This window comes from Cervus canadensis, chromosome 1 (genome assembly GCF_019320065.1).
Source record: "Cervus canadensis isolate Bull #8, Minnesota chromosome 1, ASM1932006v1, whole genome shotgun sequence".
NCBI lineage: Eukaryota > Metazoa > Chordata > Mammalia > Artiodactyla > Cervidae > Cervus > Cervus canadensis.
The window spans coordinates 24,801,084-24,814,137 of NC_057386.1; the positions used below are offsets into that span (position 1 = coordinate 24,801,084).

At 48.7% G+C, this 13,054-nt stretch overlaps 1 protein-coding gene across 1 annotated transcript in view; it reads left to right on the forward strand.

The window, feature by feature from the left end:
- ABCC3 (ATP binding cassette subfamily C member 3) overlaps window positions 1-11,592 on the forward strand; it is a 58,777-nt gene extending 47,185 nt beyond the window's left edge. The window contains exons 30-31 of the mRNA XM_043471723.1: window positions 8,209-8,403; window positions 10,974-11,592. Of these exons, the coding sequence (XP_043327658.1) occupies window positions 8,209-8,403; window positions 10,974-11,082 (304 nt within the window). The 3' untranslated portion in view covers window positions 11,083-11,592. The remainder of the gene's footprint in view (window positions 1-8,208; window positions 8,404-10,973) is intronic.
- The last annotated feature ends 1,462 nt before the right edge of the window (window positions 11,593-13,054 follow it).

Below are 13,054 nucleotides of genomic sequence, written 5' to 3' on the forward strand. Positions count from 1 at the left end.
GTTTCAGAAAGATTTGTTTTGGCCATTCCCTTTCCTTAAGCTCCCACTCCCTGTGCTCAGCCATCGACCTTGCCTAACAGTTCAGTGAGGAAATAGGTTATGAGATGTGAACTCCCTCCAGCCTTCCTGCTGCTAGACTTTCAAACCTGCCTGTGTCCCTTCACCTTTTCCCTCTTTTAGCAGGAAATGTCCCTTCTCGTTTGAAAGTCCCCTCCCTCTACTTGTTCGCATGGCTACCCGAGGACTTCACTTCCTTAATTACATGCTACATCATCCATCTTGCTCCCTCTGTTGGATGATTCCCATCCACATGCAAAAATATGCACTTGTACCTTCCGTTCTAGACTCTCAAACCAACCCTCCCTTTCCTGTGTATCCTGTATCCCATTTCTCTGCTCTCCTTTGTCATGAAACTGGCTTTAAAATAGGTGCTCTCCCCCTGCCTCATCACCCGGTAGCTTGTCTGCCTGCTGCAGCCTGGTTTCTGGCCCTGTCACTCCACTGGATGCACTCAGCAGTGACTTCCTTGGTTCCAGAGGTAGGGACACTTTGCTGTTCTCTAGTTCAGCCTCTTAGCATTACTTGGACAAAATACCCCTCGCTGCTTCTTGAAGGCACTTCATGGTTTCTGTGACCTGAGTTCCTGCCCTTTCAGCCCCCATTGAGCCCCCACCCCATCTGTTCCTCCCAACCTGGCCTCTCCTGTCCCTGGGGCCCCCATCTGTCCCTGTCTTCCCCAGGCTTCTCTTGTCACCCCCTCCTCCCCCCATTCTCTGGGATCTTCAAATTCTCTCTCTTCAATTTCCCCTGTCTACATACATGATCCTTTAGCCACAGCCTCAAATATTCTGCCCCTAATCCTGCTACCCATTGTTTTGATACCTCCTCAAGAGAGCATGGCAACCCACTCCAGTACTCTTGCCTAGAAAATCCCATGGACAGAGGAGCCTGGTAGGCTACAGTCCATGGGGTCTCAAAGAGTCAGACACGACTGAGCGATTTCACTTTCACTTTTCACTTTCATGCATTGGAGAAGGAAATGGCAACCCACTCCAGTGTTCTTGCCTGGAAAATCCCAGGGACGGGGGAGCCTGGTGGGCTGCCGTCTATGGGTTTGCACAGAGTCAGACACAACTAAAGTGACTTAGCAACAGCAGCAGCAAGAGAGCAGTTTATCTGTACTGGCTGCTTTGTTTTTTGATTGCTGACACTCTGACTCCCCCATTTCAAAACATCCTACCCTCTGCCTCCCCAAATAGCAGCAGAGAGATCCCTTAAAAACATACCAAATCACATTATTCTTCTGTGTATGGCCCTACATCTTACTCAAGGTAAAAAAAACAAAACAAAACAATAAAACAGTCCTTAAACTGCCCTGCAAAGCCCTGCATGGTGGGGTCTTCCACTACCTGTCTCCTACCTCTCACCTCTGTCACTGTGCTCCAGAGCACACCTGGAGGTATTTGTCCTTGCTGTCTCCTCTCCTGGCATGCCCTTCCCCCAGATATTTACTTGTCTTGTTCCATTACTTCCTTCAGGTCTTTATTTAAATATCACCTCCTCCAGGAAGCCTTCCCTGACCACCCTGTACAGAACAGCAACACCAGGCACTTCACCATACTCATCACCATCTGACATTATATAGACTTACTTATTTGTTAATTGTATGCCTCCTTAGATTAGGATGTAAGCCTCACAGGGACAAGGACTTTGTCTAGTTTACCATTGCTCCCCAATACCTGTCATGGAGTAGCCACTCAATAGTAAAGAATGGTGAAAGGGGGAGTGGGGGCAGGTGGAAGGGGCTACTTAGGGATCTTGGGCATGAGGGGAGTAGAGGAGGGCAAAGTTCTGTGGGGAATAATGTCAGATGGATAGAGTCATTGAACCACAAGGTTGGGCCACTCAAGTGCCAGGGGCTCCCCGCCAGGGTCCCTGGTGGGTGAGGGTGGCAGGGGCCTGGGAAGAGAGGCAGACTGAAGATGCAAGGGGCTGGGCTGGGGAAGAGATGTCCCCCTGATGCAGAACCTGTCTTCCCCTGGTGGCCAGGCCCCCTGGGTGGTGGAGGGCAGCCGCCCGCCAGCAGGCTGGCCACTGAAGGGTGAGGTGGAGTTCCGAAATTATTCCGTGCGCTACCGGCCGGGCCTGGAGCTGGTGTTGAAGGACCTGAGTCTGCGAGTGCATGGTGGCGAGAAGGTGCGTGTGGGGCGGGTTTGTGCCTGGGGGATGTGGGTCTGTGGGATGGCAGGTACCCAGCCTAGAGGTCTGCTTAGCCTCCCAAGGGAGTCCCGGAGACAGACCCACCAACTCCCCAGCCTCTACCCCCTCCAGGTGGGGATCGTGGGCCGCACTGGGGCTGGCAAATCGTCCATGACTCTCTGCCTGTTCCGCATCCTGGAGGCGGCTGAGGGCGAAATCTACATCGATGGCCTCAATGTAGCCGACATCGGGCTCCATGACCTGCGTTCTAAGCTGACCATCATCCCCCAGGTACCGGCCTGGCTTTGTCTGGCCACACTGACCAGTGACCCTGGGGGCAGGCCCCAAGACTGGAACCTCTATCTGAGAAGCTGGGGAGCAGGACAGCAGGAGCAGAGCCACAGAGCGACCACCTGTCATGGGTCTGGAAGGGACAGATGTATCCTCCTCAATATCACCCTGTCCTCTGACCTCCTAGACCAACAGAACCACAGACTCTTCCATATGGCCCACGCCAGAGGTGTTCTATTCTGCTGTCCTGGTTTCACAGCTCTGAATTACGTTTCACTTTTCCTGGCTTCTCTGGAGTATTTTTCTGCTGACTGGACACTTTGGAGTCAGATTAGCGGCTCAAGGTTTCTACTTTAGCAGGGGACTTTGGGTTGGCAAAGCTGAGGTTTATCACGTCCCCACAGGCATTTTTCTATCTCCTTGGCCATTGCCTACCTCCTGGAGGGTTGGGGACACAGTAGAAATGCTGCCATCTCAATCCCTTTCTTGTTGCCTGGCCTCAGGGCCCATGGCTCCCTATGGGGCCTGAGCTGCCTCCCTCTGAGAACTTGCTTTGTCCCCAGGACCCCATCTTGTTCTCGGGGACCCTGCGCATGAACCTGGACCCCTTTGGCTGTTATTCAGAGGAAGACATGTGGCAAGCTTTGGAGTTGTCCCACCTGCACACATTTGTGAGCTCCCAGCCTGCAGGCCTGGAATTCCAGTGCTCCGAGGGTGGAGAGAATCTCAGGTAACAGCTGGGAGTGGGTGGGTCAGGAATAGCACTCTGCTGCACTAGAGGATCTAGCATCAAATGACACCCAGGCCAGCTCTCTCCTGCCCTCCCACTAACATCTTGTTGTTCAGTCACTAAATTGTGTCCAACTCTGCAACCCCATGGACTGCAGCACGCAAGGCTTCCCTGTCCTTCACTATCTCCCAGAGTTTGCTCAAATTCATGTCCATTGAGTCAGTGATGCCATCCAACCATCTCATCCTCTGTCACCCACTTCTCCTCCTGCCCTCAATCTTTCCCAGCATCAGGGTCTTTTCCAGTGAGTTGGCTTTTCATATCAGGTGGCCAAAGTATTAGAGCTTCAGCTTCACCACCAGTCCTTCCAGTGACTATTAAGGGTTGATTTCCTTTAGGATTAACTGGTTTGGTCTGCTTGCTGTCCAAAGGACTCAAGAGTCTTCTCCAGCACCAGGATTCCAAAGTATCAATTCTTCGGCACTCACCCTTATCTAGGGTCCAACTCTCACATCTGTATATGACTACTGGAAAAACCATAGCTTTGATTATATGGACCTTTGTCAGCAAAGTGATATCTCTGCTTTTTAATATGTTGTCTAGGTTTGTCATAGTTTTTCTTCCAAAGAACAAGCATCTTTTAATTTCATGGCTGCAGTCACTGTCTACAGTGATTTTGGAGCCCAAGAAAATAAAATCTGCTACTATTTCCATTTTTTCCCATCTATCTTCCATGAAGTGATGGAACTGGATGCTATGATCTTCATTTTTTGAATGCTGAATTTAAGCCAGCCTTTTCATTCCCCTCTTTCACCTTCAACAAGAGGCTCTTTAGTTCCTCTTCACTTTATGCCATTAGACTGGTATCACATGCATATCTGAGGTTGTTGTTATTTCTCCCGGCAATCTTGATTCCAGCTTGTGAGTTATGCAGCCCAGCATTTTGCATGATGTACTCTACGTATAAGTTAAATAAGCAGGGTGACAACAAGAGCCTTGATGTACTACTTTCCCAATTTGGAACCAGTCCATTGTTCCATGACTGGTTCTGTTGCTTCTTTTCCTGCATACAGGTTTCTCAAGAGACAGGTAAGGTGGTCTGGTATTCCCATCTCTTTCAGAATTTTCCAGTTTGTTGTGATCCACACAGTTAAAGGCTTTACCATAGTCGTTGAAGCAGAAGTAGATTTTTTTTTGGAATTCCCTTGCATTTTCTATGACCCAACCAATGTTGGCAATTTGATCTCTGGTTCCTCTGCCTTTTCTAAATCCAGCTTGTACATCTGGAATTTCTCAGTTCATATACTGTTGAAGCCTAGCTTGAAGGATTGTGAGCATTACCTTGCTAGCATGTGAAATGAGTGCAACTGTACCATAGTTTGAACATTCTTTGGTATTGCCCTTCTTTGGGATTGGAATGAAAACACCTTTTCCAGTCCTGTGGCCACTGATGAGTTTTCCAAATTTGCTAGCATGTTGAGTGCAGCACTTCCACAGCATCATCTTTTAGGATTTGAAATAGCTCAGCTGGAATTCCATCACCTCCACTAGCTTTGTTTGTAGTAATGCTTCCTAAGGCCCACTTGACTTCACACTCCAGGATGTCTGGCTCTAGGTGAGTGAGAAAGAGTGTATCTTTCCCTTTCTCCTTCGCCTTTCACTTCTTTTCTCAGCTATTTGTACAGCCTCCTCAGACAACCACTTTGCCTTTTTTGTGTTTCTTTTTCTTGGGGATGGTTTTGGTCATTGCCTCCTGTACAATGTTACTAACTTCTGTCCATAGTTCTTCAGACATTCTGTCTACCAGATCTAATCCCTTGACTCTATTTGCCACTCCCACTGTATAATCATAAGGGATTTGACTTAGGTCATATTTGAATGGCCTGGTGATTTGAACTCAGGGGGCACTCTATTGTATTGAGCATATTCTGCGTGCCAGGTTTCTCACTGACTCCTCACATAAGCCCCAGAGAAACTGAACTAGGGCCAAAGGAACACAGCTGGGAGAAGGCATGCCTGGGATTTCAGTTAGGTCTGGGAGATTCCAAGGCCCCAGTCAGTCTTCTCTTGTGAGGTTGTCAATGCTGTGCTTCGCCTGATGAGGGGGTTGTGGACCGAACCTATTGAGAAGACAGAGGAAACATACAGAACTTTAGAGAAGTCTTTTATTTTTTCTGAGTTGGATGCAATTTTGTCTCTGGTTTAGAAGTGGACAAAGTGAGCTCTCCAGGCCTTTCTTTGCTTCCTTATAGCCCCAGATTTTATATCCCCAGCCACTGACTGGGTCATATATCAGAGAAAGTCAGAGTCACTTCTTAATGAGTCTAAAAGCTTGAGATAGATGTACCTGTGTTAGCTGTGTGATCTGGGGCAAGTTGCTTAACCTCTCTGTGCCTTCTTTTTCTTAACTCTAAAAGGAGTGTGGGATAATAACAGTTCCATTCCTTTTAGCACCATGCTGCCTAATAGCCACATTGAAAAAAGAAACAGATGAAATAAATTTTGGAATTATGTATTTTATTTAGCCCAGTATATCTAAAATATTATCACTTCAACATGTAATTGATACAAAAACTATTACAGATATCTTGCATTTTTTCATATTAAGTATAAAATCCTATGTGTATTTTTTTTTCCTCCAATTTCTCCTTTATTTATTTATTTATTTTTTTCAGTGGGTTTTGTCATATATTGATATGAATCAGCCATAGATTTACACGTATTCCCCATCCCGATTCCCCCTCCCACCTCCCTCTCCACCCGATTCCTCTGGGTCTTCCCAGTGCACCAGGCCCGAGCACTTGTCTCATGCATCCCACCTGGGCTGGTGACCTGTTTCACCATAGATAATATACATGCTGTTCTTTCGAAACATCCCACCCTCACCATCTCCCACAGAGTTCAAAAGTCTGTTCTGTACTTCTGTGTCTCTTTTTCTGTTTTGCATATAGGGTTATCGTTACCATCTTTCTAAATTCCATATATATGTGTTAGTATGCTGTAATGTTCTTTATCTTTCTGGCTTACCCTATGTGTATTTTTATACTTACAGCACATCTCAGTTCAGATTTGCCACATTTCAGGTAGTCCACAGTCATGTGTGGCTAGTGGCTATCATTTGGACAGGGCAGTTTTATGGGTTTTGTGATGAAATGGAAAGCATTTAGTCCAGATTATACTCCTGAGAAATTTAGCTATCCTTATTATTCTACTCAGTCCATACCTACAGACTGGACTGTCTCCAGACAAAACAAAAACAAAAACTTGTACATTTCAGTTCAGTTCAGTTCAATTGCTCAGTCGTGTCTGACTCTTTGCAACCCCATGGACTGCAGCACGCCAGGCCTCCCTGTCCGTCACCAGCTCCAAAGTTTACTAAAACTCATGTCCATTGAGCCACCCAACCATCTCATCCTCTGCCATCCCCTTCTCCTCCTGCCTTTAATCTTTCCCAGCATCAGGGTCTTTTTAAATGAGTCAGCTCTTCACATCAGGTGGCCAAAGTATTGGAGTTTCAGCTTCAACATCAGTCCTTCCAATGAACATTCAGGACTAATTTCCTTTAGGGTGGACTGTTTGGATCTCCTTTCAGTCCAAGGGACTCTCAAGAGTCTTTTCCAACACCACAGTTCAAAAGGATCAATTCTTCGGCGCTCAGCTTTCTTTATAGTCCAACTCTTACATCCATACATGAATACTGGAAAAATTTAGTAGTGTTCAAGGCACTTTGGCCTCCACTGTCTCCTTTAATCTTTACTGCAGTCCTGTGGGCTAGAAATGAGGCTCCAAAGTATAAAATTATTTGCCCAAAGCCACTTAGCTAGTAAGGGGTGGGGCAAGGACTCAGGGAAGTGGGAGTTTTTGCCCCAAGCCTTTCCTTGCTGCATCATAGCCACTGGTGGGATTCCCCTGCCTCCGCCGTCAGACCTGTAAGAATGAATGTGGCCAGTCCCTGGATCTCACTTACACAACCACGTTGAGAGTAGCTGGCAGACAAGCCTAGGCTACCAGACCCTATGCCCCATAGCTGTTTTTTGGCCCATTCTCCCATCCCTGCTTGCCATCAGCACCTCTCACCAGATCTTCCCCTCCATCCCCGCATCAGCCAGGACCTGAGACAGAAATCCACTCCCCTCCTCCCTCCCTGAGCTTGTAGTCACTTTAAGTATAACCTGTATCCTGTGCCAGTCCCACCATAAATCAGCCCTGAGTTCTATCTGGCAGCTCATTCTGCTGCCAAAACCTTCATTAGTTGCGGGAACGGGCTGAAAGAGAGCCTGGTCTTCACTCGGGCTGGAGTGACTCACCCCTTTGGGAAGGGCTGAGGTATTTGTCCTTGGGTGTGGGGGTGCTGTAGCCTCTGTGGTTGGGAACACAGCCTTGCTTTGTTCATTAGCTCTGGCTTCCAAGGCAGGGGTTGAAGGTATGCATTCCACCCCTCCTCCACCTCTGCAGAGACCAGACATGGGGACCCCCCCCAGATCCTCCTCTGCCCTGCCCCTTCGGAGTTCCCACAATAGAGCCCTGATCTGTATTCCCTGTGGGGGCAGGAGATGGCTGAATTATGTGATAGCAGGCTCAGCAAGATAGCATGATGCATGCAAATATCCAGGAGGAGTCATTTAAGTGTGTTATCACTAAGGTGTAAATGACTAACAGAGTGAAACAGAGAAACTCGGTGACATAGCTGAAGAGTGAGAACAGGGAAGAAAGCTCAGAAAGAGGAAGCCAGGGGTGCCAGAGAGAAACTGGGGATTTCAGTGTTAAGTGCTGGCTCTACCTCAAGGCCCCTCATCACCCCAGTGGTGTCCAGACCTCAACTCTGTGTTCCAGGAGTACTGGGCTAAGGCAGAAATGGGAGAGGTTAGACAGAGAGCCAGCCCTAGGCTAATGAAAAGGAGTGGAGACAGAAACAGCTTGGGGAGTAAAGCCTGGAGGGCAGGTTGGGGGCACCCAGCTGGAGTCTTCCCTGTTTTCCCTATTCCCAGTGTGGGCCAGCGGCAGCTCGTGTGCCTGGCCAGAGCCCTACTTCGCAAGACTCGAATCCTGGTTTTAGATGAGGCCACAGCCGCCATCGACCTGGAGACGGACGACCTCATCCAGGCCACCATCCGCACCCAGTTTGAGACCTGCACGGTGCTAACCATCGCACACAGGCTGAACACCATCATGGACTACACCAGGTAGGGTACTGGAACCCAAGCAGGGAGGGGCCTGGCTGGGTCTCCTGGGCCATGGCGGAGGGACAGGCAGATCAAGTTTATCTGGATGTGGGGATATGGGAGCTTATGGGATATCTGCGGTATGGAAGGGGGATAACAGCATGGGTTACCTGGGCACTGGGTGCACAGTGATGGTTTCGGAGACACAAGGGACACTTTGGAGTTGCCAAAATGTTGGGAATGGGCATGTTGGGGCTCCTGAGGCTCGGTTCACTCCCCCACCCCAGCCCTTAATGCTGAGATGAGGGGAACTGGATCCTTCATGCCAAATCCTGTCACTTCCTGAGCACCTTGCCCATGGCTTCATTTGCTCCTCATTCCCACCCTCTGGGCATATAGACCAGGAAGCCACTGAGGAAAGGTGTATGATGCTTGGGTCCCTGCCTTGGTAAGCCAGACACACCATCATGCAGAATAGATGCTTTGTTGTGGGAAAGCAGAGGGCTGAGTCCCAAGCCAGGCTCTGCTGCTGTGTGACCTCGGGCAATTTGCAAAACCTTCCTGAAACTGTCTCTCGAGGTTGTTGTAAGTAATCAATGAAATAAAGTATTAAAAGTGCAGGTGATCCTAGAATATGTTGATTTCCTCCCTAACCCCTTGTTGTAATTCTCCCTAGAATCAGCTTCTCAAAGAATTAGGGAAGAAGCCTTGCTCTTGGTATCTTACAGCTTCCTTGGGGAATCAGCTCATTCAGCCAAAAGGAAAAAATGTGACCTGTTCTCTCATTGTGCCTAATGTCAAGGTGTGGTGCTGGAGGACAGAGTAGGGGTTGGGTGACTCAGAAGCCTGATGGAAGTGAGCTGGTACTGGACTGCCAGGCTAGCTCCCTTGGAAAACCCTTGTCTCCCTGGGAGACACAGGAGCTCAGAGTGAGGAAGAGGCAGGAGGCTGCAAAGAATCTATGCTGAGGTGTACGGTGGGAGTACCTCAACAAGGTTTCATTCACAAAACAAACACCTGCAGGGTGTGGGGAGGTGGGGAAACACACACACACACAGGGCAATGGGCAGACCTTGTCCCTCTCTCAAAAGTGTCCCTACACAGGTCTCAGGGGCTCAGAAACGAAGCTGAGAATGCCTGATGCTACTGTTCCATCCCCACCATATCCCCACTCTCCACACCTATTCAAGACCCACTGGGAGAAGGGTGGGTAGGAAGGCTTGAGCCCTGGGTCCACCCAAGGGAAAGGGCCAGACCGACAGGATCTCTTCCCAGGCCTAACTGAAAATGGATTTCACCAGCAGCCCTGAGGGGCAAAAACTCAAATTGACCTTGCGGGTTGGGAGTTCAGTCATTTGAGTGGATCAGGCAGAAATTAATGAAATAATCACACTACTGAACTGTAACTAGAGCCTGCAGGAAGGAAGCAAGTGTCCACGTATGTAGGCAGAGAAGCCAATCCATACAGGCAGCAAAGGAGCCAAGGGCCTGGGCTTAGAATTCTGCTCCCGCCTCACCCTTGGAGCCAGCTTGTTGGCCCTGCACTAGGTGCACCCTGTGTTTAGTTGGCAAGAGATTCTAAGCCAGGCTCAGGCTTGAATTCTCATCCTTAAGGGCACCAGCCAAGCCCTAAAGGACGAGTAAAAGTTAGGTGGCAAGGAGATGTGATAGGGAGGGAGCTGGAAATTTCAGAAGGCACATGCAAAGGCCCGGAGGTAAGAGGGCACATGAGTGGGAAAGTAGACAGGGCAGTAGAATCAAGAGGAGGGGAAGAAAGATAGGCCTCACTTTGCTGCACTTTGAGGACCATGGGACAGCGTTTAGTCCTTACCCCAAGAGCGAAGGGAAGCCACTGAAGGGGGCCGTCTCCTAGACTTCAGTTTGGACAGTGGCTAGACAGTGATGTTCACAGACACACCTCTTCCCAAAGGGCTCTTCCAGGAGCCCCACAGGTGGGTAAATGAGCACATGCAGTCCAGGCCCTCCTACTGGGGAGCATCTCCTAGGACTTGGGGGAGCCCTTTCTGCTGCCACCTCATCCTGGGAGCCAGCTTGTCAGCTCTGCGCTAGGTGCACTTTGTGTATAGTTGGCAAGAGATTCTAAGCCCAAGCCCTGGCTTGCCTATGTATGTGTGGGCGGGGGGAGACCCACCCATCAACCACAGCCAGGTTTGTAGCCAGATTCCAGTGTCGGGCCTCACTGCAGCCGTTTCCCGCCGTGTGCCTTTGTGAGTTGGCACAAAGCAGATGGATGCATTCAGGCCCGTGGCTCCCTGCGCACAGTCCTGTGACCCTGGTGAGGGGAAGGGCTCATTAAGGAAGGTGTTCAGAGCCCTGGCTAGCAGAGATGAATAGGACCTTGTGTTTGATCCCGGAAACTGCCTCATCTGCCAGAACAGCAAATGGAGTGGCTAAAATAACCAGTCTTGCAAGTGTGCACATGTGGCACAGTGCTTGTGTTGGGTGGGTTAACTGAAGTGGAAGGGTTGGCATGTCACTGAGGGGTCCAAGCTGTACTCAGAAGGGCAGGGTTGGACCATGAAGCCAAATCTGGGCTGATGGAGACCTGATCACTTCTTTTCTTTGGCTAGGGTCCTGGTCCTGGACAAAGGGACGATAGCTGAATTTGATTCTCCAACCAACCTCATTGCAGCCAGAGGCATCTTCTATGGGATGGCCAGAGATGCTGGACTTGCCTAAAATATATTCCTGGTCTTTCTTCCTGGACATTCTTAGTTTTCATCACGAATGGAAAGGACACCAAATATGTCTACAGAATGGACTTGATGGCAAACGTTGGGGACATTTGTTAGGTTTTTGTCCCTGCCAGGTGCCTTGTAGGATGACCATGCTAAATGCTTCAGGGGAAGTGAGGGCCCAGAGGTGAGTGACATGCCCAAGGTCATTGCTAATATGAGGCAGAGCCCAGACTAGTCCCCGAGTCTCCCGATTCCCAACATGGCATTATTTCCACACTGTACTGCTTATAATCATTTCAAGGGATGACCTCCCTACCCCCATGATTTTTCATATTTTCTAATCTGAAGTGGTTTTTTTGTTTTTTGTCTTTTTTAAATAAAGCTTTCTCCTCTACAAACAGAAGACTGCCAGGTCAGGCCATCCCTAGGAACTGAGTCCAATACTCTGGGGTCCTGGCCTGAATCCATTAAAAATGGAGTACTGATGAAATAAAGCTATGTGTTAACAGTACATACACTCCAATGTAGCCTTTCTCTCTGTTCACAAGGTCTAGGGGCTAGGACCTTTAGAGGAGGTGGAGAAGGAGGGAGATGCAGAGGTAGCCTTTATATACATCTACATGGCTGGAATTATCTGAAAACTTCAGACCCAAGAGCTTTTGGCTGGAAATATTGTCTTCACAGCCAAAACTCACTGGGTAATTGCCAGTAGTTCCTGTTCTGCTGTGCAGAGGCTGTAAAAAGGTGAGAAATAAAGCCCCTGATAGCTGACCTGAGGCCTCTTGAGAAAGCTGCTGTGAACACCTCCACATTTATGTCATCCCTCAGACCACTATGCCTGCTTCTCTAGGGGATGAGAAGTGCATGGCCCTTTATTTCCTTGCCCCTTTAGCATTCTGTTCCAGACAGGTCCCCATAACCCATGAGGTCTCCAAGTCATTCATCTTCCTCACTCTGGCTAAAGCTGACTGCGGGAGCACAGAGCAGCCCAGGGCCTACCCCCTGTTTTAAACGTCCCAGGCTGGTAAATGAGATGAGGGGGAACTTGCTTTTTTGAACAAGCCAATGAAATGTTTATTTTTCTGCAGGTCAGAATTTACCTGGTACACGGCCTTCAAGTTTTCTGGTCTCCTCTTTCATTTCTCCAACCTTTATTCTTGGTATAATGTGACTGGTTATGGATGATGTTTTTTTTCCCCTCCATCTTAAATGGTTTGCAGGAGGTGTGGAGATGGCTCCTTTGATCTGATTTTTCTATATGCGTTGGGCCAGCCTGTGCTGCAGGACTATTTGTTAAAGGCTAATCACATTTTTGGGACTGGCCGTTTCTGCCCAGGATGTTTATGAGTGTACAGAGGAAGACTTCCATCCTTGTGATAAAGCAAGTATAAAAGCACCAAGGCCCAAATTATTCTGCTTCTCCTTGGAGCTAAGAAAAGGTCTCTGCTATGCTTCCTGATTTATCAGGCCAATTTGGCATGACGTATGCTTTGTGAGGCTCTAGCTGCCCCAAACCAACAGAAATGCAGATTCATTTGGCATCATTCTCAGCTAAAGATCTGAAAGTGTAAGGCTGTATTTCCTCTCCTGTCTTAGAGTTTGCCTCTGAGCTCACTGAGACCCTGACAGGTGCTGACAGCCCAAAGGAGAGACTCAGTTGTATAGAGTAAACAGGATAATCAAAAAATGTGGTTAATAAGGATGACCTCCATCTAGTGGGCTCAGCTACTGTGGGGAAATGAAACTGACTGCTGTGAACTTAGAGGAAAGACACTGCACAAAATATCTGTCTCCGGTGCCACTAACAGACTTAAGCGCCACCATGGCAGCAGGATGGAGGAGGCTCAGGTGGGGACCAGTTCCTTCTGTTCTTCCACCAGAGGGTCTTGTCCCTGAAACTGTTCAACAATTCGAACACCCTATGATTAGAAGTACAGAGCTGTTTTAGGAGGACAAAGTAAAAGAATAGGGGC